This window comes from Doryrhamphus excisus, linkage group LG10 (assembly GCF_037039965.1).
Source record: "Doryrhamphus excisus strain RoL-2023G ecotype Guam linkage group LG10, RoL_Dexc_Guam_v1.1, whole genome shotgun sequence".
Lineage (NCBI taxonomy): Eukaryota > Metazoa > Chordata > Actinopteri > Syngnathiformes > Syngnathidae > Doryrhamphus > Doryrhamphus excisus.
The window spans coordinates 18,381,752-18,403,877 of record NC_136366.1 but is presented as its reverse complement, the minus strand read 5'-3'; the positions used below and the strand labels follow the sequence as shown (position 1 = coordinate 18,403,877).

The 22,126-nt window shown below is 40.8% G+C and overlaps 2 protein-coding genes across 2 annotated transcripts; both read left to right on the top strand.

Moving 5' to 3' along the window:
- Positions 1-296: 296 nt before the first annotated feature.
- On the top strand, positions 297-10,880 carry LOC131113750 (excitatory amino acid transporter 1-like). The gene is made up of 9 exons (XM_058064268.2): positions 297-435; positions 2,393-2,530; positions 3,154-3,358; positions 3,463-3,505; positions 5,238-5,518; positions 5,602-5,835; positions 7,750-7,944; positions 8,020-8,154; positions 10,670-10,880. Exons 1-9 carry the CDS (start codon positions 297-299, stop codon positions 10,878-10,880), a joined length of 1,581 nt encoding a protein of 526 aa, XP_057920251.2.
- Positions 10,881-15,033: 4,153 nt separating this feature from the next.
- spra (sepiapterin reductase a) lies at positions 15,034-20,922 on the top strand. The gene is made up of 3 exons (XM_058064269.2): positions 15,034-15,420; positions 17,636-17,926; positions 19,008-20,922. The coding sequence occupies exons 1-3, from the start codon at positions 15,129-15,131 to the stop codon at positions 19,196-19,198; spliced, it is 774 nt and encodes a 257-aa protein (XP_057920252.2). The 5' UTR covers positions 15,034-15,128; the 3' UTR covers positions 19,199-20,922.
- Positions 20,923-22,126: the final 1,204 nt, after the last annotated feature.

Below are 22,126 nucleotides of genomic sequence, written 5' to 3'. Positions count from 1 at the left end.
TTGTTGTTTATCTTACATGTTGCCCTCCATCATCATTCTATGAGGATCTGTCACTATCTGTGTGTGTGTGTGTGTGTGTGTGTGTGAGTATGTAACTGATTTGGTGATGGGGAGGCAGTTATTGCAAAGTGGTCTTCCACAATGACAACAAAAGCGAACCATCTCATGATGAGCATGAGTCTTTCAATCCAAACAAGCCATGAATAAATATGCTCTGCATGACTGTGAGATGACTGTGAGACTTTGAGACTGTGAGATAGTGTAAACTGTCACTATTTTTGCATGGCTGCAGCAGGATGCAGCGTTTCAGGGAAGGCATCCACATACGGACCATGAAGGCCAAGAGGAAAGTGGAGGAGATTTCCAAAGAGGATGTCCAGACTTTCTTGAAGAAGAACGCCTTTGTACTTTTCACAGTCGGTGCAGTTATTGCAGGTATGGATTCCTGTTCAAACTAAATAGCCACCTTGATCCCAAAGACTGCCTTTACATGCACACAATATTCCAGTTAAGGTTCATATTCTTTTTAAGGCAAGTCCTGTGTGCATGCATCAGCATATAGCATATTCCCAATATTGTCCCAACCCACGCACAGCAGCCCCCACTCAAGTCATCAGCACAGGAAGAAGGCTGTTCCCCAGCAAAGCTGCAGGTCCAGATGGGCTATCACCTCCATTACTGAAAGCCTGCACAGAGGAGCTGTGAGACCCTCTATAGCGCATCTTCAAACTGAGCTTGGGGTTGGGTGGGGTTCCACAGCTGTGGAAGACTCCCTTCATTGTTCCAGCCCCAAAGAGACCACCTCCTGGTGAGCTGAATAACTTTGCATGTGATGAAGACTGAAGAATGGCTGCTGAGGCCACCGAGGCCACCGCCCATCGCACACTTGACCCTTTGCGGTTTGCATCCCGGGAGAAAGTGGGAGTTGAGGACACCATCAACTTCTTGCTTCACCAAATCTATCACCCATGGACGGAGGGGGTCGTGCTGTGAAGATTACATTTTTGGACTTCTCCAGCGCCTTTAAAACCATCCAGCCTCAGCTCCTCAGGGACAAACTGACACAGATGGCAGTAGGGTCTCCCCTGTGGGAAGGGATCACAGACCACCTGACTGGCAGACTTCAGTACGTGTGACTGGTGAACTGCAGGTCTTGGACTGTGACCATCATCACTGTATGGAAACGGTGTTCGTTTACAATTCTGTAATGTACAGAAGTTTGTGGATGACACAGCCACCGTGGGATGTATCAGGAACAGACAGGAGGATGAGCACAGAAAAAGTATCCAGGACCGGTGCTACACAAACCATCTGCACCTCAAGACTACCTAGACCAGGGAAATGGTGGTGGACACACTCTGAACCTGTTCACAACTACTGTATATTACCTGGGAGTGCATCTGGATGATAAACTGGACTGCCAGCATAGATGCTCTGTGCAGTAAAGGGCGAGCCATCTGTACTTCCTCAGGAGGCTGGCATCCTTCAACTTATGCAAAAAGCTGCCACAGATCTAATACCAGACTGGGGTAGAGAGAGCCCTCCTATATGCACCCTACCGGGAAAAGTCATTTCAGTCGCTTTTACCTATCATCTTTTCGGTGACAAACCAAAGCTCATGACCATAGGTGAGGGTAGGAACATACATACAGTAGCGGGACAGGTAAACTGAGAGCTTTGCCTCTTGGCTCAGCTCTCTCGTCACCAGTATGGAACGATGCAGTGTCCTCATCACTGCAGGTTCCACACCATTCTTGCCTTACTCAGCAACAAGACCCAGAGGTACTTCAACTCCTCTACCTGGGGCAGTGTCTCGCCCAAAGATGACCCTCACTATTTTCCAGGTGAGCAAAATGCATTTGGCCTTGGAGATCGAGCACCTAAAAACTCTGTCCATAAAAGTAATGAACAGGGCAGACCTGAAGTAGTCCAACCAACACTGGAAAAGAGTCCTACTACTTATAGCTGGCATGTGGACCAAGCTGAACCACCTGAATTAGGTGGTCTGGTGCCCATATTGCCCACAGGATTCTTCAAGGAATATGGTTCAATGCCTTCACAAAACACATGGGGAAACTCTCAAGGACCCTGCCAAGAGTGTAGAGTTGGTCCACAGTTCCATGGCCAAGACAAAAACCACACTGTTCCTCCTGAATCTATTTACGTGTTTTTATGACATAATATTGGAATGATGCAAGCATATGCCCGGGTTACCAATTTGATTTTTAATCATGAGAAAATAACCTTGATTCCGAATTGGCAATCTGAAAAAGTTGTTTGGCTGTCTCAGAAGTTTTTGCTTAGATATTTTGCTTAAAACAGGAATTTTGTGTGCAGGGAAATGTGGTGAAAGAGTGTCATACACACTGTTCAGTCTTCCTTCCCCTTCCAGGGATTATTCTGGGGTTTGCATTGCGCCCCTACAAGATGTCATACCGAGAGGTGAAATATTTCTCTTTCCCCGGAGAATTATTGATGAGAATGCTGCAGATGCTCGTCCTACCCTTGCTAGTTTCCAGTCTCATAACAGGTAAATTCATCAATTTGTGTGTAGTATGCGTGAGCTGGTAGGTGGTCGTCATTGCTATATTTCCATGAAGATGAAACACCAGCACCAATTGGAGAGCAAGTCAAATGCATGAAATAGATTTTTATACTATGCTGAATAATAATGAATTTGACCGCAAAGAAGGTGGATTATACTGTATATTCAAATTCACCAAGAGGTGACACTTACAACTAAGTATCAGAATGAAAGGATAGGGTGCGTGTGCTTCATACACAAATTAAAAGCAAGAGCAAAAATGTTTTTCAGTTCATAAAAAACAAAGCAATGACGAACGTCTGCGAGTAATTGATATGCCCATAAAAACACATAGCTCACTCTTCCACATTTATTAAACCAATTTAAAATATAAAATGATAGATACTCACCACTGCGTGATGATGTAGGATGGTCCATGAAGACATGGAGTAGGAGTCACGGTATAGTCAGTCACAGCACAAAACTATGGCGCATTCAAGGACTACCGAATAAAGACAAAAAAAAACATTATCAGTGAAGTATTAAGACATAAACATATCACAATTTTATAACTAAGAGTTTGTGTTTGGAGAAATAAACAATTGTTGTCTTTATCCTGTGTCCATTAGGAATGGCTGCTTTGGACAGCAAAGCCTCAGGGAAGATGGGCATGAGAGCTGTGATCTACTACATGACCACTACCTTCATCGCAGTCTTCATTGGCATCCTCATTGTCCTCATCATCCATCCAGGAAGAGGATCCAAAGATGAGTTTGGAAAGCAGCAGACAATAGAGCAAGTCAGTCCTGCAGATGCCTTTTTAGATCTGATCAGGTAGCTTGCAAGTGTGTGAGAGAGTAGCATTGTGCGTGTATGGAAGAATCACAACATCATGAGTTGTAATACTAGCTGTAATGCTCTGTGGATTTTCATTTCAGAAATATGTTTCCTCCGAATTTGGTCCAAGCTTGCACACAACAGGTGAGTCACATAATTCTTGTTACAATACGTCTACCTGATTCTTTTTCTCCGTAGATGTGAGAGTCCCTTCCTTTGCAGTACTTTGTTGTCTGCAGCATATCATGCACGGTCTTAAGTGTTCTAGTGACGTCAAAGTACTCAAATGATAAGCTCAATGACATGAAAGCATACCTATCCACATGTAAGGATACCCCATAATCACATTATACGACATATCTTGGTTTGGACAGTCATGGTTGTGTTCATTAAACAAAACGAAAAACACAAATCTGCTTAGCTTTTGTGTTAACAGCTTTAAAGATTTTTTAAATTAGCCAAAAATTGCACACACAATTACAATGGCATGTGCAATGGACACAAAAAAATGTTTGTCCATCATTTATCCCAGGAATGTTGAGAGTGGCCTCATTTGTGGCAAAAATATTGCAAAATTGGAAAAAAAATTCTACAAGAATAAAGTGAAAAAAACAATGTAACGTAATCAAAATTGAACCTGAATGACGTTGTAAAATGATGAGGAAAAAACAACAACATAGTTTTAGTAGTATGAAGATGAAATATTAATATACTAATTTTCAAGCCTATGTATTGAGTTCTGGACTCGTATAGAGCAGCAAAACATGATAACCGACACAGACAGCTTTCTAGATCTTGTGTAATTTACTCCACCCCCGGGGCCCCCTCCACGCACACCTCCCATCCAGCCCACTCCGCTGTGATTGTTGACATGCCCAAGCATTCCCACAGACGTCCGGACAGCTGCCGAACCCCTTTTCTTTGATTACTTACACAAAATAAACACAGTTAGGACACAGATAAATTGCTACTTACAGATTGCTCTTCTGACTATTCCACTTGACCAACTAGTGCAGTGGTAAGAATCAGGTGGTCGAGCGGTCATTTCCCAACCTGAAGGTTGCGGTTTCGATCCTCCGTCCTACCATGATCATGTTGAAGTATCCTTGGACAAGATAAGCTCCGGATGCTGCGTCAACATTAGGTAAATGTGCTAAGAATTAGATTTTGGCAGATAGTTCAGCCTCGTATTGGCCCATGTTCACAAAACAGTCCCGTGTGATGTGGTTCCATTGAATGTTTTTGTCTTGCTGAACGGGAATCAGAACTCCAACCACTTATTCCTGACGGTTGCCACTTTAGGAAAGCTTAACAACAAGGGGGCTATTGCTCAACTGGGCAAGTCCATATAAGGAAGTCCAGGTTGCAGTGATGTCAGTAGAACTCGATGTTACAAAAAATCAGTGTGCAGAACCATTCAAAACGACTTTCAGGGCTCACTTCCAAATGCACAAACCTCATTATCTAACTCATTGGCATTGTTTAACACCAGAGAAGCAGATGTACCTCTCAATTTAGTAGTCAATCTATAGTCCCACCCTAATATAGGGTAATGACTGAAAGAACAACATGTAGATGGATACAAGTGGCTGAAATGAGTTTCCTCTGTAGGATGGCTGGACTTGCCCCAAGTGATCGGATGGGGAGCTCAGTCATCTGGGAGGGGCTCAGAGTACAGCTGCTAGTCCTAGTCTGCATCTAGTCTGGATGCCTTACGGACGCCTCCCTTTATGAGGGTCCGGGCATGCCCAGCCAGGAGAAGGCCGGCGGGATTATGTCTCCTTATGAACCTGTAAATCACACAACGATGATGCAGTATGTGTAATTGTGTGGTCCGTTTAATGCCTCCTCTTCCTCCCTTGTCAAATGTGTCCAGTATAAAACCAAATATGGAAAGCGGGCTGTTCATGTGACGGTGACAGTGAATGACACACTCTTCAACACCACCAATGGAACCCAGGAGGTGATGGAGATCACCCGAGAAGAAGTGATTCCAGTGTCCGGTCAGGTGAACGGATTAAATGCACTCGGGCTAGTGGTCTTCTCCATGTGCTTTGGGCTAATAATTGGCAACATGAAGGAGCAAGGCCAGCTCTTGAGGGATTTCTTTGACAGCCTCAATGAAGCGATCATGCGCCTGGTTGCCATCATCATGTGGTAAAACTTGACCTTTCACTTCCTGTAGCATTTATCATGTTGCAGTCACACTCATCTAAAACATCACCTTCTCCTCTTCACAGGTATGCTCCTATTGGGATTTTGTTCCTTATTGCAGGAAAAATAGTGGAAATGGATGATCTGACACAGATGGGGGGGCAGTTGGGCATGTATACCATCACAGTTATCATTGGCTTAATGATCCACGGCATTCTAATTCTTCCCACTCTATATTTTGTCATCACTCGGCAGAACCCTTTTATTTTCATTGCTGGGCTTCTGCAAGCTCTGGTCACAGCATTGGGCACCTCCTCCAGGTGAGGTTCAAGTATGAAAATTATCCAAAACATAACTGTCATGCTCCTCTATGTCTACAACTACAGTGATCCCTGCACAGTTGCAAATTTATGGTTAAAAAAATATTTGTTTAAATCTTTTTTCCAGGTCTTTTTATATAGAGTTTTTGACTGATTCGCAAAGGAAATTGCTTGGTCGCAGAAGCTCAATTGCAGAAGAAAGACAAATATTAAAATAAGCATACAATGAAAAGGTTTGGGCACCCCTGGTAATTCCCAAGATTTTCCTTTATAAATGACTGATTGTTGGGATCAACCATTCCAGTTAAATATATCATATAGCATACCAACACAGTATGACAGTAGATGAGAAATGAAATGAAGTTTATAGGATTTACAGAAAGTGTGCAATAATTATTTAAACAAAAGTAGGTAGGTGCATACATTTGGGCACCCTTGTTGTTTAATTGATTTGATAGACACTAATTATTGGAATACAAAATTTGTTAAGCTCATTAACCCTTGACCTGCATACACAAGTGAAGCCAATCAAAAAAGGGTATTCAAGGTGGCCAATTGTTAGTTGCATCTTCTCTGCAGAGTAGCACCATGGTAGCCTCAAAACAACTGTCAAATGACCTGAAAGTAAAGATTGTTCAACATCATGGTCTTGAGGAAGGATACAAAAAACTATCTCAGAGATTTCAGCTGTCAGGTTCCACTCTGAGGAACACAGTGAGGTAATTGAAGACCACAGGCAAAGTTCTAGTTAAGGCCCGGAGTGGCAGGCCAAGAAAAATATCAGATAAGCAGAGGCCAAGCATGGTGAGAACAGTCAAACTCAACCCGCAGACCAGCTCCAAAGACCTACATGACCTAGGTGCACATGGTGTCACTGTGCATCATTCAACAATTCAGCTATTCTGGGAGAGTCAGGCGGAAAAAGCCTTTTCTGCTCACATGCCACAAACAGTCGCTTGAGGTATCGTGAAGCACATTTGGACAAGACAGCTTCAATAAGGTGATGTGGACTGATGACACTAAAATGGAGTTATTTGGACATAACAACTGGCGGTAAGCATGGCAACATTTGGTGGTGGTTCCATCATGCTGTTGGGCTGTGTGCAAGGCAGATGAAAGTATTTTAGTTTTGGGGTGCCCAAATTTATGCACCTACCAACTTTTGTTTAAATCATAATTGCACACTTTCTGCTATATGATATATTTAACTGGAATGGTTGATCCCAACAACCAGTCATTTATAAAGGAAAATCTTGGAAATTATCAGGGGTGCACCAACTTTGTCATACCACTCTAAAAAGCAATGTTATATAAATACAATACAACACAATAGAAATAATATAACATATGAGACTGGCTTATTTATAAATTGACGAGGGCATGAATGCAAAACAAATTAAATGTACACATATACAAAGAGAGAGAAGACATGACACTCATGAATGAGCCTTTTTGGAAGAAAACAGGTCTCATTCACCATAAGTGGGTAATCAATGTATAAATAGGTGATAATCTAGGTACAGTGTACAGCATATATGTACCACTGTTTAAAAAGCTGACAATTTTTATATGTTCATGTCTTTATGCTGTCTCAATGTTTTTTTCATCAAGCATAGAAATTTCACATTTTGTTTGAAGGTCTTTAAACACACCATAGTTCTGTGCCTTGACTGTGATTCCATGTGTTCATAGATCATCTATCATTCATTAGTGGGGAGTAGCTGTACATGTTTTGCTTTAAATGTGTTTAAGTGTGTGAGGCATATTTAGGGTTTAAACCTGGATTACGTTATAAATGAACAACTGCAATTGAAGAGAGAAGAGGAAAGTTTGTAGGAGGAGGAGCGAGTTGTGTGACATTTTTATTGGGTTATCAGTTGATGCGAAGGTGACATTTTATTTGTCATCCCCCAGCTCTGCCACCCTTCCTGTCACCTTCAAATGTCTTGAGGAGAACAACAGAATTGACAAGCGAATCACTCGCTTTGTGTTGCCGGTGGGCGCCACCATCAACATGGATGGCACTGCCCTGTATGAGGCATTGGCAGCCATTTTTATTGCTCAAGTCAACAACATGGAGATGAACTTTGGCCAAATAATCACAATCAGGTAAGAATGAATTTAAGAGGCTATAATGAGGAAATCATTGCATAATTCTGACTATATTGTTCTTTTTTAACCAAGTATTACAGCGACTGCGGCTAGTATAGGAGCGGCTGGCATCCCACAAGCCGGCCTGGTTACCATGGTGATTGTATTGACCTCTGTTGGACTTCCTACTGATGACATCACTCTAATCATTGCAGTTGATTGGTTCCTGTGAGTATCCTGCACTGACAAACATACATGACATGTATTCAAACATGCTCCCATGAATTCATTAAAACTTGATTTTGCTCTCTAAACGGAGATTTGCCCAAGAACTAATTATAGCACTCAGGGGAGAAGAATGTAGAGGAACAATAATTTTGCTTTACAATGTAACGAGACAAGATGATGCCCGAGATTGGGTCCATGAGAATAAGATGAGATTTTAACATTAATTTTAGTACAATAAAAAATATGACTGGACAAACTAACTTTTACATTTAACTCAGTCATAAAACAATGTATGGCTGTATGGCGGTCGAGGGGTTAGGGCGCAGGCCTCACAGCTAGGAGAGCCGAGTTCAATCCCACCCTCGGCCATCTCTGTGTGGAGTTTGCATGTTTTCCCGTGCATGCGTGGGTTTTCTCCGGGTACTCCGGTTTCCTCCCACATTCCAAAAACATGCTAGGTTAATTGGCAACTCCAAATTGTCCATAGGTATGAATGTGAGTGTGAATGGTTGTTTGTCTATATGTGCCCTGTGATTGGCTGACCACCAGTCCAAGGTGTACATCGCCTCTCGCCTGAAGACAGCTGGGATAGGCTCCAGCACCCCCTGCCACCCTCATGAGGATAAGCGGTAGAAAATGAATGAATGAATGAATGCTTCTGGATCAAGGACTTCAAAATTTCAAGCCTTTGATTTTGGACTTGATTTGATCTGCGTTATCTTGACTTAAGATTGACTTGGGTTGCACATCTTTACATGAGATTAAACCTGAGACTTACCTGAGTCTTACATAACACTGGCTTGCTCCTACCTCACATCCACATCCATAGATGAATCATCCCTACTTCCATCTCTACTACCACCTAGTGACACACTTCTCCTGTCTCCCTAAAGTCCTGCTCTACATATTTCCTTTTGTATGGAATGTTTTCTGGAGTTACTTTTAACATAGAAACATAATTAGCTTTCCAAAATTAATCATTTCAATTAGAATGCCCGTCTCAGAAATTGCTCGGCTAACTGGGGCAATGAAGAAAAGTTCCTGTCTCCTGTAACTTGGATGGTCCAAATATGTCCTCTATAAAGTCTTTACGTTCATGAACCAGACGTAATCCTGAAGAAGCCAGACCCGTTAGTGCTTAATTTAAAATTGTGGTGGATACACTAGTGGAGTGTTGTTTTCCTCATTTCACACTGTTGTGTGACCTTATTTTGGTTTCATTACTTCCCGTTTTGCACCATAGGCAGTGACATTTTGTTTTGAAGGGTCAGTAACCACCAGGCGCTGGTTGGTGAACTGGCAGTCTGAAAGTGGCTGGTGAGTCTATGTATACGATGTGTGATTCATTCACCCTACTTTCTGGTCTATAAGTCACTTTGCAGTATTAAAAAATGTGTAGTGAAGAGAAGTAAATATATTTTAGTGGCATTTGTTTAGAATTCTCCAAATCCATCTTTGCAGATGGCTCACTACAGGTAACTACACTACAGTTAACACAGTTGACCTACATTTAACACAGTTTGCAATTGAATAGGTTTTGTTGATATCAATTGATTGTCCTTTCTCAGGCCAAATGGCCAGCATCATTTCAGTGACGGGCAGTGTGAGGACGCCCAGAAGGGGGAGGACAGTGTCATTTTTCTATTCATGCTTAATTTAGTCATAGAATTTGTAAAATATGAAGTTTGGACAAAGAATTTGGTATTTTCAACACGTAACAGCATAATTTATTATTCATTCATTTATTTTCTACAACTTATCCTCATGAAGGTCGCGAGGGTGCTGGAGCCTATCCCAGCTGTCTTCGGGCGAGAGGCGGGGTACACCCTGGACTGGTCGCCAGCCAATCACAGGGCACATATAGACAAACAGCCATTCCCACCCACATTCATACCTATGGACAATTTGGAGTCACCAATTAACCTAGCATGTTTTTGGAATGTGGGAGGAAACCGGAGTACCCGGAGAAAACGCACGCATGCATGGGAGAACATGCAAACTCCACATAGAGATGGCCGAGTGTGGAATTGAACTCGATTCTCCAAGCTGTGAGGCCTCGTCCGCCATGCAGCCGCATGATTTATTTATTACTCTAAAATATTTCTGAAAAATTTTGATAAAGTGAAAAAATTCAAAGTGAGAGGGATTATTGTTTGTGGAAGTACAGGTACAATGTACAGCCTACATGCACTACTGTTAAAAAAAGTCCACCATTTTTACGTTTATAGTGTGTTTTCCTCAAACATGGAGCTATCTCACATTGTTCAGCTGTCCTTGAATGCACCACATTTTGGTGAGAAGCTATTCATTTTCCTTCCATGCCACTTATCCGCATGAGGGTTGCAGATATGCTATCCGTCTATCCGGGCCATCTCTAGCATCATTGGAAACTTTTGCTCACTGCTCACTGACATCACATTTTTGCTTTACAGTTTTGTCATAATGCCAGAGTACCATGATGACATTTTCAATGGAGCTGACGGTAACCCCACATTCTCTTATTCTTCGGGCCTAGGGACCGTCTGCGTACCACCACCAATGTTTTGGGGGATTCCATTGGAGCGGGCATTGTTGAGTTCCTTTCTCGGCACGAACTTCGCAGCAAAGATGTGGAAATGGGAAACTCTGTGCTGGAGGAGAAAGAGAGGAAGAAGCCTTACAAGCTCATCTCACAAAATAGCGATTTTGAAAATGACAAGTGTGGTCACAATGAATCGAGCATGTAGTTTTAGTTTACTGCCTTTTAGCATAGTTTGTGAGGCTGAGGCTGTTTAGTTTCTTTTGTTATTGTACACTTTTGTACACTTTGATTTCACGCTGCTTCTGCTGTTTGTCGTGTTTGAGAATCGATGAAGTTTTTACATTCCTCTTCCATCCAAAAAGCAAAAAGTATAGTCTCAAATAGTGGTTTAATGTATCCTCATGTTATCTTCATGCACGGGTGTGGTGTGCAGCTTTATGTGCAACTAGATCATTTAAGTGGAAGTGAAAGTATGTTCAAAATAAACCTGTGTTCGAGGGACAAAAACTGCCATGTCAGCAAAAAGCAGAGCGACTATATCTACAACTACTAACGACTACATTGACCTTTTCGTCTACTTTCACCATTTTGTCGCCAACATTTTTTTTCACACCTCCGGGAGATCTTGATCTGAGATATACTGAGTGTGATCTGGCCATATTCTGTGGCTCCATAGTTGAAGTGGCTGAACGGAGCTGCAGTCATGGTGACAACCCCCCGCGGTTAAGGCGGCCATCGAACTTAAGGTGTCTTGAAGCCTCACTTGCACGCAGTTTGCTCCTGCAAAGGACAATGGGGTGCCAATGAGTACACTGGTTGTTGAAATTGGTCTTTAACAAGTATAAAATAGGTGTAAACTGTACCACTGCATGTCTGATTCACATAAGTGGGTTAACTTTTCCACCACCTCTTGGAGAAAAGTAATTTGCATCTTGGATCTTCCTTGTGTTCTGTTAATGGCGATCACAATGACCAAAGCAATGTCTTCTAGTCAGCAATTCCCTCTCCCACATTGTCTGTCTGTTTTGGTTGTAGTTTATTGCCTTCCTCCTGTTTAGCATGTTGTCTACCTGCAGCTACAAGAAAATATAGAGTCCAGCATCTTCTCTGTCCCTTGTACGTAAATAAAGGAATTAATGCTGTTGCGTGGCATGACGTGGGATGCAGCGGTACACAGCAGGACCAAATGATGCCAGGACTGCTTCATGGATGGATATAGTCTATATCAGGGGTCGGGAACCTTTTTGGCGAAGAGAGCCATGAAGGCCAGATATTTTAAAATGTGTATCTGTGAGAGCCATATACATTTTTTTAAACATTGAATGCAATAAAATGTGTGCATTTTATGTAAGACCAACAGTTTTAGATAATGGGCTCTAATTACGTAGACCAGGCACACTACCCCACGCCAATGGGGTGTGGCCAGCACACTTTCGTGAGCAGCGCAGTGTCTAATAATAAATCAAATACTTGTTGCCATTAATACAACTTCTGCTGCTGCATAGTTTTGCACCGTACTCCGTAGACGTATTTCATTCTTTTGGCCATCTTCGTCAGAAGGCTTGGTTCTGCAGCTTTAGCTATTTGACTAAAGGAGGAAAGTTTACATTTACATGTTTTTTTGACATCTCAATGACCAAGGTAGACTACAGCATTACCCAGTAATAATCACGTTTTGGTGTTTGACCTGGAAAATATCATCAGGAAAGACAGATATGGTTGGCCGTATTGCAGCAGAATATAGATGGACGAATTAAAATGCATAAGAAAGTTGTTGATTTTGAATATTATTTTTAACATTTCTGTGATGGTTTACTTTAAAATGTTAGCAAAAATAATTTTTTATTGTGGTAAGAAATGCTTGAGAGCCAGATACAGTCATCAAAAGAGCCCTACCTGGCTCCCGAGCCATAGGTTCCCTACCTCTGGTCTATATAGTCTAGTTATAGTCTAGTGCATGACTATAGTCATGCACTAGACATAAACACCACTTGACAAGGTGCAAATAAGTTGTGTGTGGTCAGTTCGTGCCAATGCACACCATTTTTGGTCACAAATGACTTGCCAAGTGCAGAATTTATACGTCAACAGAACGTACACAGTTTGCAAACTCGTCTTCATGCTTTTCATTCATGCCGTGAATGAATTACACACATTGTCAGGGCAAAATGCGAAGTAACGCGAAGGCAAAATGTGTGCAAGTGTAAATGCCGCTTTATGCCTCGATGGCTTGGGGAACTTCTGGAGGATGTGACAAATATCGACAGGTCAAGTGGTGCGTGGTGACTGCTGTGGTTGAAGCAAATGTTTGGGTGTAGGACGGGGTGGGCAAACTTTTTGACTTATTGACTCAACAAGGGTCATATATATTTGATACACGCGCAAGCTTAGAATTGTAACAGTCCAGCTGGAATAATTGGTCTTATTTGATCTGTAAATGTGTCATACAATGTGATATATGTGCATGTGCTTGGATGTTACAGGTTTTTTTTTTACTGAATAAGACACCCGGAAGTACATAAATAATAAAGGATGTGTGATATACAATATGACCTATGAACAGTAAAAATTGACAAAGAGTATGTGACAGTCCCTCCATTTTTACTTCCCAGACAGTGCAGTGCGTATGGTAAGTTGTGTGTCACATATTTGTTGACTTGTGTTTGTTTGGTACCATGGGTGAGGTAGTTGTCAGGATCGCGGCATGTGAAAAGCTACTTAAACCATTAAAAGGTTGTCTCAGATTGACTCTGACCACTTGCAAGTCATGTTGTCAGCTTGTATGTTAAAGTTTCAATGAAATACTTTGGAATGCTTGGCGAGCTCTGATTTGGCCCTGGACCGCAGTTTGCCCACCCCTGGTGTAGTGAGTACTTCAGGAGCACGATTTGCAGTCAGTCTCAAAGAGGTTCTGGTAAACTGTACGACACCTCAAAGAGGAGAAGCAGTGCCCTGTCTACACTGTGTACAGTGGGGATGGATGCCTGCTGACCTCAACTGTGGAAGGAATACTTTGAGGCTCTTCTCATTACCACTGACGCACCGTCCAAAGAGGAAGTAAAGCCTGTGGTCACGAAAGGGGACATGTTGATCACATGTTCATCACCAGGTCAGCTAGACCAGTGGTGTTCAAAGTCCGGCTTTTAGCAGGATAAAGTTGAAATATTAAAGAGAAAGGAATTTTTTGAAAGTGGTAATATTATGAGAAGCAAAATAAAATAGTTGGAATTTTTTGAAAATTTGACTGGGAAAGGTTTACAACATTATGGGAATAATGTCATAATTTACAAGAACAAAGTTTAATTTGTTGTACAAAATAACAACAGAAATGTTGTCATTTTACAAAAATAAAGTCAAAATGGTAAAAGAAAAAAATTATTTTATTTGACAGTACCACTGGGCAAAAGTTGACATCAAGATGTTCTTTTTTTAATCATAATCATGTCATAATATTGTAAAAAAATAAAAGCAGCTGTAATATAAGGAGTATCAAGTCAAAAAATAATATTAGGAAAAAGTCATATTCTAACAAAAAAGTCATGTTTTTATGACAATTAAACTGTAAAATATCATTTTAGTAGCATAAAATATTTTTAGGTTGCAATATGAGAAACAAACAAACAAAAAAACTAAATAAATGTCATAAGCCTGATACCAATATTGACAGATATATATTTTTATGCCAAATTTGGGATGATAATATTGGTGTGCCAATATTATTGGACACCTCTGCTTAAGACATTTACTGTATTGCTATTCCATGATAGCATGGCTAACATGCTAGTAGCCTGGCTAAGATGCTGGTAGCATGGCTAACTTCCTGGTAAGATGGTGAACATGCTAGTAGCCTGGCTAAGATACTGGTAGCATGGCTAATTCCCTAGTAGCTTGGTTCATTTAAACTTGATTTTGTGAAGATGTAGTATCCCATGCAGTTGTCTCAGGTGTGTGTGTGTTTCTTTTGCATTAGTTTTTGAACATGTAGCTGTTTATGTAGTAATTGTATGTTGTATTGTATGTTTCATGTGCACTGTGGATTCTGTGGGGTTTTGTATCATTTCTGTGGATTGTTTGGATGTTGGATGTGTTTGCTCCTGTTGCCCACCGTGATTTTTCTCAAACAACTGTATGTCAAGAAAAGGAATAATTGTATTATTTTGGTGATATTTGTGCTAGATTGTCTTAGTTAAACCGATTAAATGCAAAATCGTTTAATGATCTTGAAACATTTTCAATTTAAGACACATTAGTATCGGCCAGTATCTTCCATGTTCCGTATCAGATCGATACCAACATTGTAGTATCGCCCAGTGGCACTGTGAATAAGAATAAAACCGAGAGATGGCGATAGTGTTGAGTCACGCTTATCAAATACAAGAAGAAGAACCACCGCTCAAGCAGCCAGAAGTCGGTTAGTTCCGCCCAGTTGACCAGCAAGCATTCCGCGGAGAAAATGGAACATCTGGGCCGAGCTCTGTGCATTATCACCGGGGCCTCCAGAGGCTTTGGCCGAACAATAGCGAATGAAGTGTCCCAGCTGGTGAAGCCCAGGTCGGTTTTAATCCTGGTGGCCAGGTCAGGTGACGACCTGCGGGCTCTACAGAAAGAGATGTCCGGGTCAGACCTAAAGGTTCGGTGTGTCGTGACGGATCTATCGTCCATGGAAGGAGTGGAGAGTGTCGTCCGAACCGCGAAAGAAGCTTTTTCAGAGGACATCCAACATGTTATTCTGTTCAATAACGCTGGTAAGGTATTGTCCAGCTGTCTGGAAATTATATCAGCTGTTTAAAAGCGTGTAGTCAGTGTACTAACAAAAACGTCACTTGTAGACACCAGTTAGTATGCACTTATATGTATTGACAACTTGTTACTTTTATACAAATATCATCATTCTGATTTGGCTGCACTGTTTTACTTTGAATTAGAGATGGTGGAGTATTGACGAGTCGTTCAAAACTCTCGAGTCTTTTTTTTTTTTTTACTGACCCGGGACTTGGGGGCTCACGGGTCTCTGTTATTTATTAACAATGTGAAAAAAACAACAGATTTGCGTCTTGCCTTATATTAGCTCCCCAATTATCTGTGCCTGTCCGATCTGCTAGCTATTCTTAGCAAAGAACCCGGGGTACTCACAAAACTCATTTTGACTCGCCAGCACCTACAATTTATGGACACTTGATTAGAAAAACACATCGAGATCCTTTTTGTTTTATTCTGTGCATGCGAATCATGTACGAAATGCAAACTTCTTTCCTAGGGCACATCGCTAATTGCTAGTCTCAGCGTCATTCACAGACAGAAGAGTGGATAACTAGCTCTCATTTCGTTACTACGACAACAAGATGCTCGTTTGCCATCAGCAATCAGGAGTACACGTCTTGTGCTGGAAGACACAGCCATCACAATGAAAGTGTTGTTGCCGTTGTTGTTCACAGAGCTAGCATAACTACGCAATCCGCAGTGAAAAGAAGTTTTGGTAGTGTTTTAAGTCATCAAAATGCGGCAAGATACAGCAACTATTCCATGTTATCATCAGTGTACGTGTTAACCCATTTAATCCCACCGGTCACAATAATGACCGGAAAAAATGCTCTGATAAGATAAGATATGCCTTTATTCATCCCTCAGTGGGGAAATTTGCATGGTCTATCAACAGCGCTCTGATAAATGGCCGTCCATTTTACAGCGATGTTATTGGAAGGAGCATCGACCTGCTCAACTTCTCACGGATAGCCTCAGAGTCCCTTCTGCAATGTTTTGGAACAAAACCAGTGAGCCATGGAAGGAGATCTCTACAGAGTAGTAATACTGAAGATCACGCAAGCTACGACACGATAGCTTCCTACAGGCCTAACTGGCCAATTAACATGATGCACCAGTTCCAGAGACGTCGCCTTTGTGAGAAATGCACTACCTATGCATGTGAGAAATACAAAGTATCACTGCACATGGAGCGCTTCAAGCTGTACCATGCAGTTCACAAACATATCGGTTTGGTGGTTGCATACAGTTACAAACAGTACTTTGGCATCTAGTAAGAAAAGTTGGGGAAAAAAATGTCTTCGTTCCACAACCCATTTTCCTCCGCTTATCCGGGTCTGGGTTGCGGGGTCAGCAGTCTCAGCTTCACCGGGAGGACACCAAAGTGCTCCCAGTCCAGGTGTGAGACAAAATCCCTCCAGCGTGTCCTAGGTCTGCCCCGCATAAAGTTAGTGTCTTGAACTACATTGATGAATGTTGTGTGTGTGTGTGTATATAACAAATACACATGCACACACTAGCAAACCTCCCCACCTCCGCACACACATAACACACCAACACGTTGCACAGGTCAAATAGACTTATATTGAGTCTGTCCAGTGGTTGATACAAGACAGTATCCCGGTCACAATTGTGACAGATCATAAAACCAAGTTTTAACACACTTTTCCATGAAAATTTCTAAAAATGTTGATTGTTTGTTTCCAAGGGATACTAATGAAAAATGATGTGATTATTTTTGTGCCTGGGAAAAATTTGGGATTAAATGTGTTAATGCATCACACATCACAGCATGTATATCAAACGATGCAATTTTGTTAGAGTTTTTTTTTAGATGGATTCATAGTTGAAATAGGTGTATCACAATGACAGCACTTTAAGCTAGCTGAAATTAACTATTTTTTTTTACACACAGAAAAGGAAAACAAATAATTTACGTCACCACACGAGTGTAACATTTACACTTTTAAGTTCTGTCATGCGGCACGATGTGCAATGTAACGATCTTATTTTTATTCACATGCCCCCATGACAATCTGCATACCTCATTTTAAACATCTCTGCCTTAGAGTGTTTATTACTCCAACAACTCGCTTTGCCGAATACACCACTTGGTCTTTTACATGAAAATGCTTCTCAGTTCTGCTGCCTCATCAGCTATAGAAAATTGCACCTCTCACGCTGTCTCTCTCCTCCAAGGTTCTCTAGGTGACGTGTCCCGTTTCTCTTCAAGCTTCACCAGCATGGCTGAGGTTGATTCCTACTTGTCTTTCAACGTGAGCTCCGCCCTGTGCCTCACTGCCGGCGTACTCCAGGCTTTTCCAAAGCAAGCAGGTCTGCGACGCTGTGTGGTCAACATCTCCTCGCTATGTGCCCTGAAGCCGTTCCCCTCCTGGGTGCTGTACTGCACAGGCAAGGCGGCCCGGGACATGATGTTTAAGGTTCTGGCAGAAGAAGAACCAGAACTGCGTGTGCTCAATTATGCTCCAGGTTAGAAGTTGTTCATATTTCAAGCAAACATATGAATTTACTTATACCTACAAAAGGCAATGTGTGTGGATGTTGTATGAAAAATTGGGAATTACAGGATATCTGGGGAATTTTTGTGATGTGGACAAGTGGATCTTTTGATGCTGGAATGGTTTGGAAAAATTTTTTGGGTGTGGAAATGTGGAATTCTGGGAAGAACTGGATCTTTTTGGAATTGCAAAAATACATAGCCAGAATATTTTGAACTAGCTCAATGTTTTCCTATTGGGATGGTTTGAATCTTTTGGCTAATTATATAATTATAAAATATAAAATATTTTAGCAATAATGTCATCATCACGAGAAGAAAGTTTACAAGAGGAAAGTTGAAATAGTTGGAAAATGAAAAGGAAAAACTGCAGCATAAATATAAAAAACTGCAGTTTCGTAAGAATGAAGTCAAAATAATAATAATAAAAAGAGAAAAATTATGAGAGTAACGTTAAGAGTAAAGTAAGTAGCATAGAGTTGTGAAAATGAAAAGTAATGAAATAAATCTAATATGAGAAACAAAAGTTGTCAGTTTTATATTACAAAAGGAAAAGTTATGACTATTTAAGAAGAAGTTAAAAAAACAGCAAAAAAGGGGAGGGGGAGTGAAGGCTTCATGAAAGGCTTCTTCACCAATAACACAAAGCTTTTCTGTTTCACATATTTTACAAAATATCAAAGCAACCCTTGCGTTGGTGCCCTATGGTGTAGTAGGGCAGGGGTGGGCAAACTGCAGGCCACAGGCTACATCAGGCTCACTAACAGTCTTAATCCGGCCCATTGGGCGTTTTCAAATGACTGTTTGTTAAACCTTTAGCATCAACTGTAGCTGGCAACATGACATGCAGTGCTACTGTGGGACGTTTGTGGCCCTACGGGTGTTTACAAATAATCGTTTAATTTATACATTCTGTTTAGTGCTTAGTTTTTTATTCCCCCTTGTAGTAGCAATAGTTAGTTATGTGATGTGTTAACTTGCTGATTATGCGATCAATTGAAACAACAAGATTTTACTCTTAATTCCAAAATGACCAAAGTGTTTTGTGTGCAGGTCCTTTGGACACAGACATGCAGGCGTTGGCCCGGACCCAAACAGCTTTTGGCAGCATGAGGCAGGCGTTTGCAGACATGTTTGCTCAGGGCCAGCTGCTCACGTGTGAGGCCTCCTGTGCCAAGCTGATGAAGCTGCTGCTTGAAGACAAATACACATCAGGAGATCACATTGATGTCTATGATGTGTAGATGCTGGGGCTATGTATTAAGTATGCATACTTTCTCATTGAGGTAGCACCCAACTATATATAATGATGATTTTATACCGTGATCAACCTGTACTGATTGTTGAAGCTATTTTAAAATTGTCTTATGTCAATGATATATATCTTGATACAGTAATCTCGCTTCATATTTCCCGGCTTTATTCTATCACGTTTTTTCATTGATAAATCATTGCCATTTCATGATTGAATATGGCCCATAAATAGTCCAAGATCAGCTTTTTAAAGCATATTTTCTGCCTAAATGAAGCACTATCAAGAATAAAAATGGCTAAATTAAATAAAATACAAATATAAGGCGCCCTGCAATTAGCTGGCAACCAGTCCAGGGTGTCCCCTGCCTCTTGCTCGACAGCTGGGATAGGCTCCAGCACCTCCGCGACCCTCGTGAGGATAAGCGGTAGAAAATGAATGAATGAATGAATGAATGAATAAATAAAATACAAATATAAGGCGCCCTGCAATTGGCTGGCAACCAGTCCAGGGTGTCCCCTGCCTCTCACCCACTATCAGCAGAGATGGGCTCCAGCCTATCCCTGTGACCCTAGTGAGGAAAAGCAGCATAGAAAATGGATGGATGGACAAATATAAGGCATTCAGAAGAATGTCATAAAATACCTGCAAAATTCCTCCAATGCTAACATGTGAGTCTATATTATGATTTATATGTGTTATTTTTTTAATTAATTAATATTGATTATATTTGGTAGTAGGAGTGTAAAGGTGACTATGGGGGTGTTATTTTATGTCTTAAGGACTCTAATAATGTTAAAACCCTTATTTACTATTTACAAGGTTGTAAACAGGTTTTCTATGCTCCTAAATTTGTCATTTACCCTAATTTCCGGTGTATACTACTAACTACTACTACTTTTTTCTTAAACATTGAACCCTGTGGTTTATACAGCGGTGCAGCTAATGTTACATTTTAATCCCATGACATAACCTTTATTTCAGAACTAGTACTAATTGTAGTACTAATTGCCACTGAGCTTGTTGTTAGTGCTTCAGAAATATAAAAACACACCAATACGAGTTTAAAATGAAAGAACCACTTTTTTAAAGTTTTCCCACAATGCATTGCTTCTGAGCAACACATTCATTGGTGTGCTGCAATTATTTCAGCCTCCTCTGGCTCCTTCTGGTAGACAGAGGCAGACATTGCAGCACCATCTATACACCTAACAAGTTGTTATGCATCTTGTTCTGAGTGACACATGCTAAAAAATCTTGCAAACTTTTGTTATTTTGTTAGATATTTACTAGGATTACGGGGACCACATGTGCCTTGACAATTTAGCATCCTTGATTTATTCTGATTATGATTTAATGGTGCCGATTCCAATACCGGTCATCCACGAATGACATTGGCCGATACCAATGGCATGGATTAACTGTCCATTTTTCAGTGTACTGTATTTAGGAGTGTTATTGTCCAGGGTTACCATTAGACAATTCCAAGGGCCCCTGGCAAGCAGGTCATGTTCTAAATGTCAACAAATAAATAGTGTTCGGAGAACAGGACCTAATTAGTATGACAACAATAGGAACTTGAAACATATTACATAAATCGGGTATGTACTATCTACTTCTTTCTAGGACAAAAGCGAGCTCCAAACTAACCGCATTGCTTGTTTGTTTTAAAAACAAACACGGTGGTGAAAAAGTCACATTTGGAGTCTGAAAAAAACTTTAAAAACTTTAAAAAAGTAATTAGTTACAGTTACTTCTCAAAAAAGTAACTCCAGTTACTCCACTACAAAAGTAACTAGTTACCAGTAAAAGTAGCTATTGCATATTGCATATATTGCAAATTTTCTTGCATATATTGCATATTCTCTGATTGGCTGAAGATGCAATTTTACACCAGAGCCAATCCTCATTGCTTATGTTTTATCTCACCCCCTCCCTTGTCGCGCTGCAACATTAGTTATGAAGTCGGTGATATATTTTTAGGCAGCTTCAGTAACGTGCAGTAACGGAGTGTCAAAAATGGTATCGGCATCAGTAAAAAATGTAAAAAAAAATGGTGGAGAGTAAAAGTAAAAATAATTAGTTTGATTACCTGTCACTGAAAAAAGTTAGTAACACTAATGTTATTTTAAACACCGTTATTCCCATCAATGCACTTCTATGGTTTTTTTGTTATCGGCTTTCAAAGGCATTTCTCAGCATATGCCGATCATGTGTATTTACGGAAATTGGTGGATACTAATCTCTGGCCGATCTATCGGAGCATCTCTAGTATTCACATACATTTTGTTGAGAAGGAACTAAACATTCTTCATGTCTTCATTTTCCTTTGTCTGGTGTCCCGTGTGATGCATGTGTCATTGTTTAAATAAATGGTTTAAATGACTCACCATTATAGCTGTATGTAATAATACAATAACAATCATAATGTATGTTGTATGGTCTCTAAATATAGTTCTGTCCTTCCTTATCACTGTACTGTACAATGTGAATGACTCTTGACCAAACAGTATATAAAATATCACATTCCGAAAGGTATATTTACAAAATCAGGATTGATACCTCTACCTACCCTCGCGACCCCAATGAGGGTTACGTGGCACAGACAATTCATGATCAATAAATTATTGATTACGCTATTTGTGTGTGATTTTTAAAAAATGTGTCAATAATACAGGATTGGAGCTCAATTGTTTGGGGATTTGGTTAGATTAGGGTTTGGATTAGAGTGTCCAAATGTTTTCCAGGAAAGGCTATGTAGTAAACTACTGGGAGACTTCAATGCCCATGTGATTTGGAAAGGGTGTGATCTGGACATCCTGGCATCCTCCACTGGCTCCCTGTTGTGTATCGTGTTCAATATAAAATCTTGGTCCTTACGTTTTGAGCCCTACATGGACAGGGTCCTGCATGTATCGAT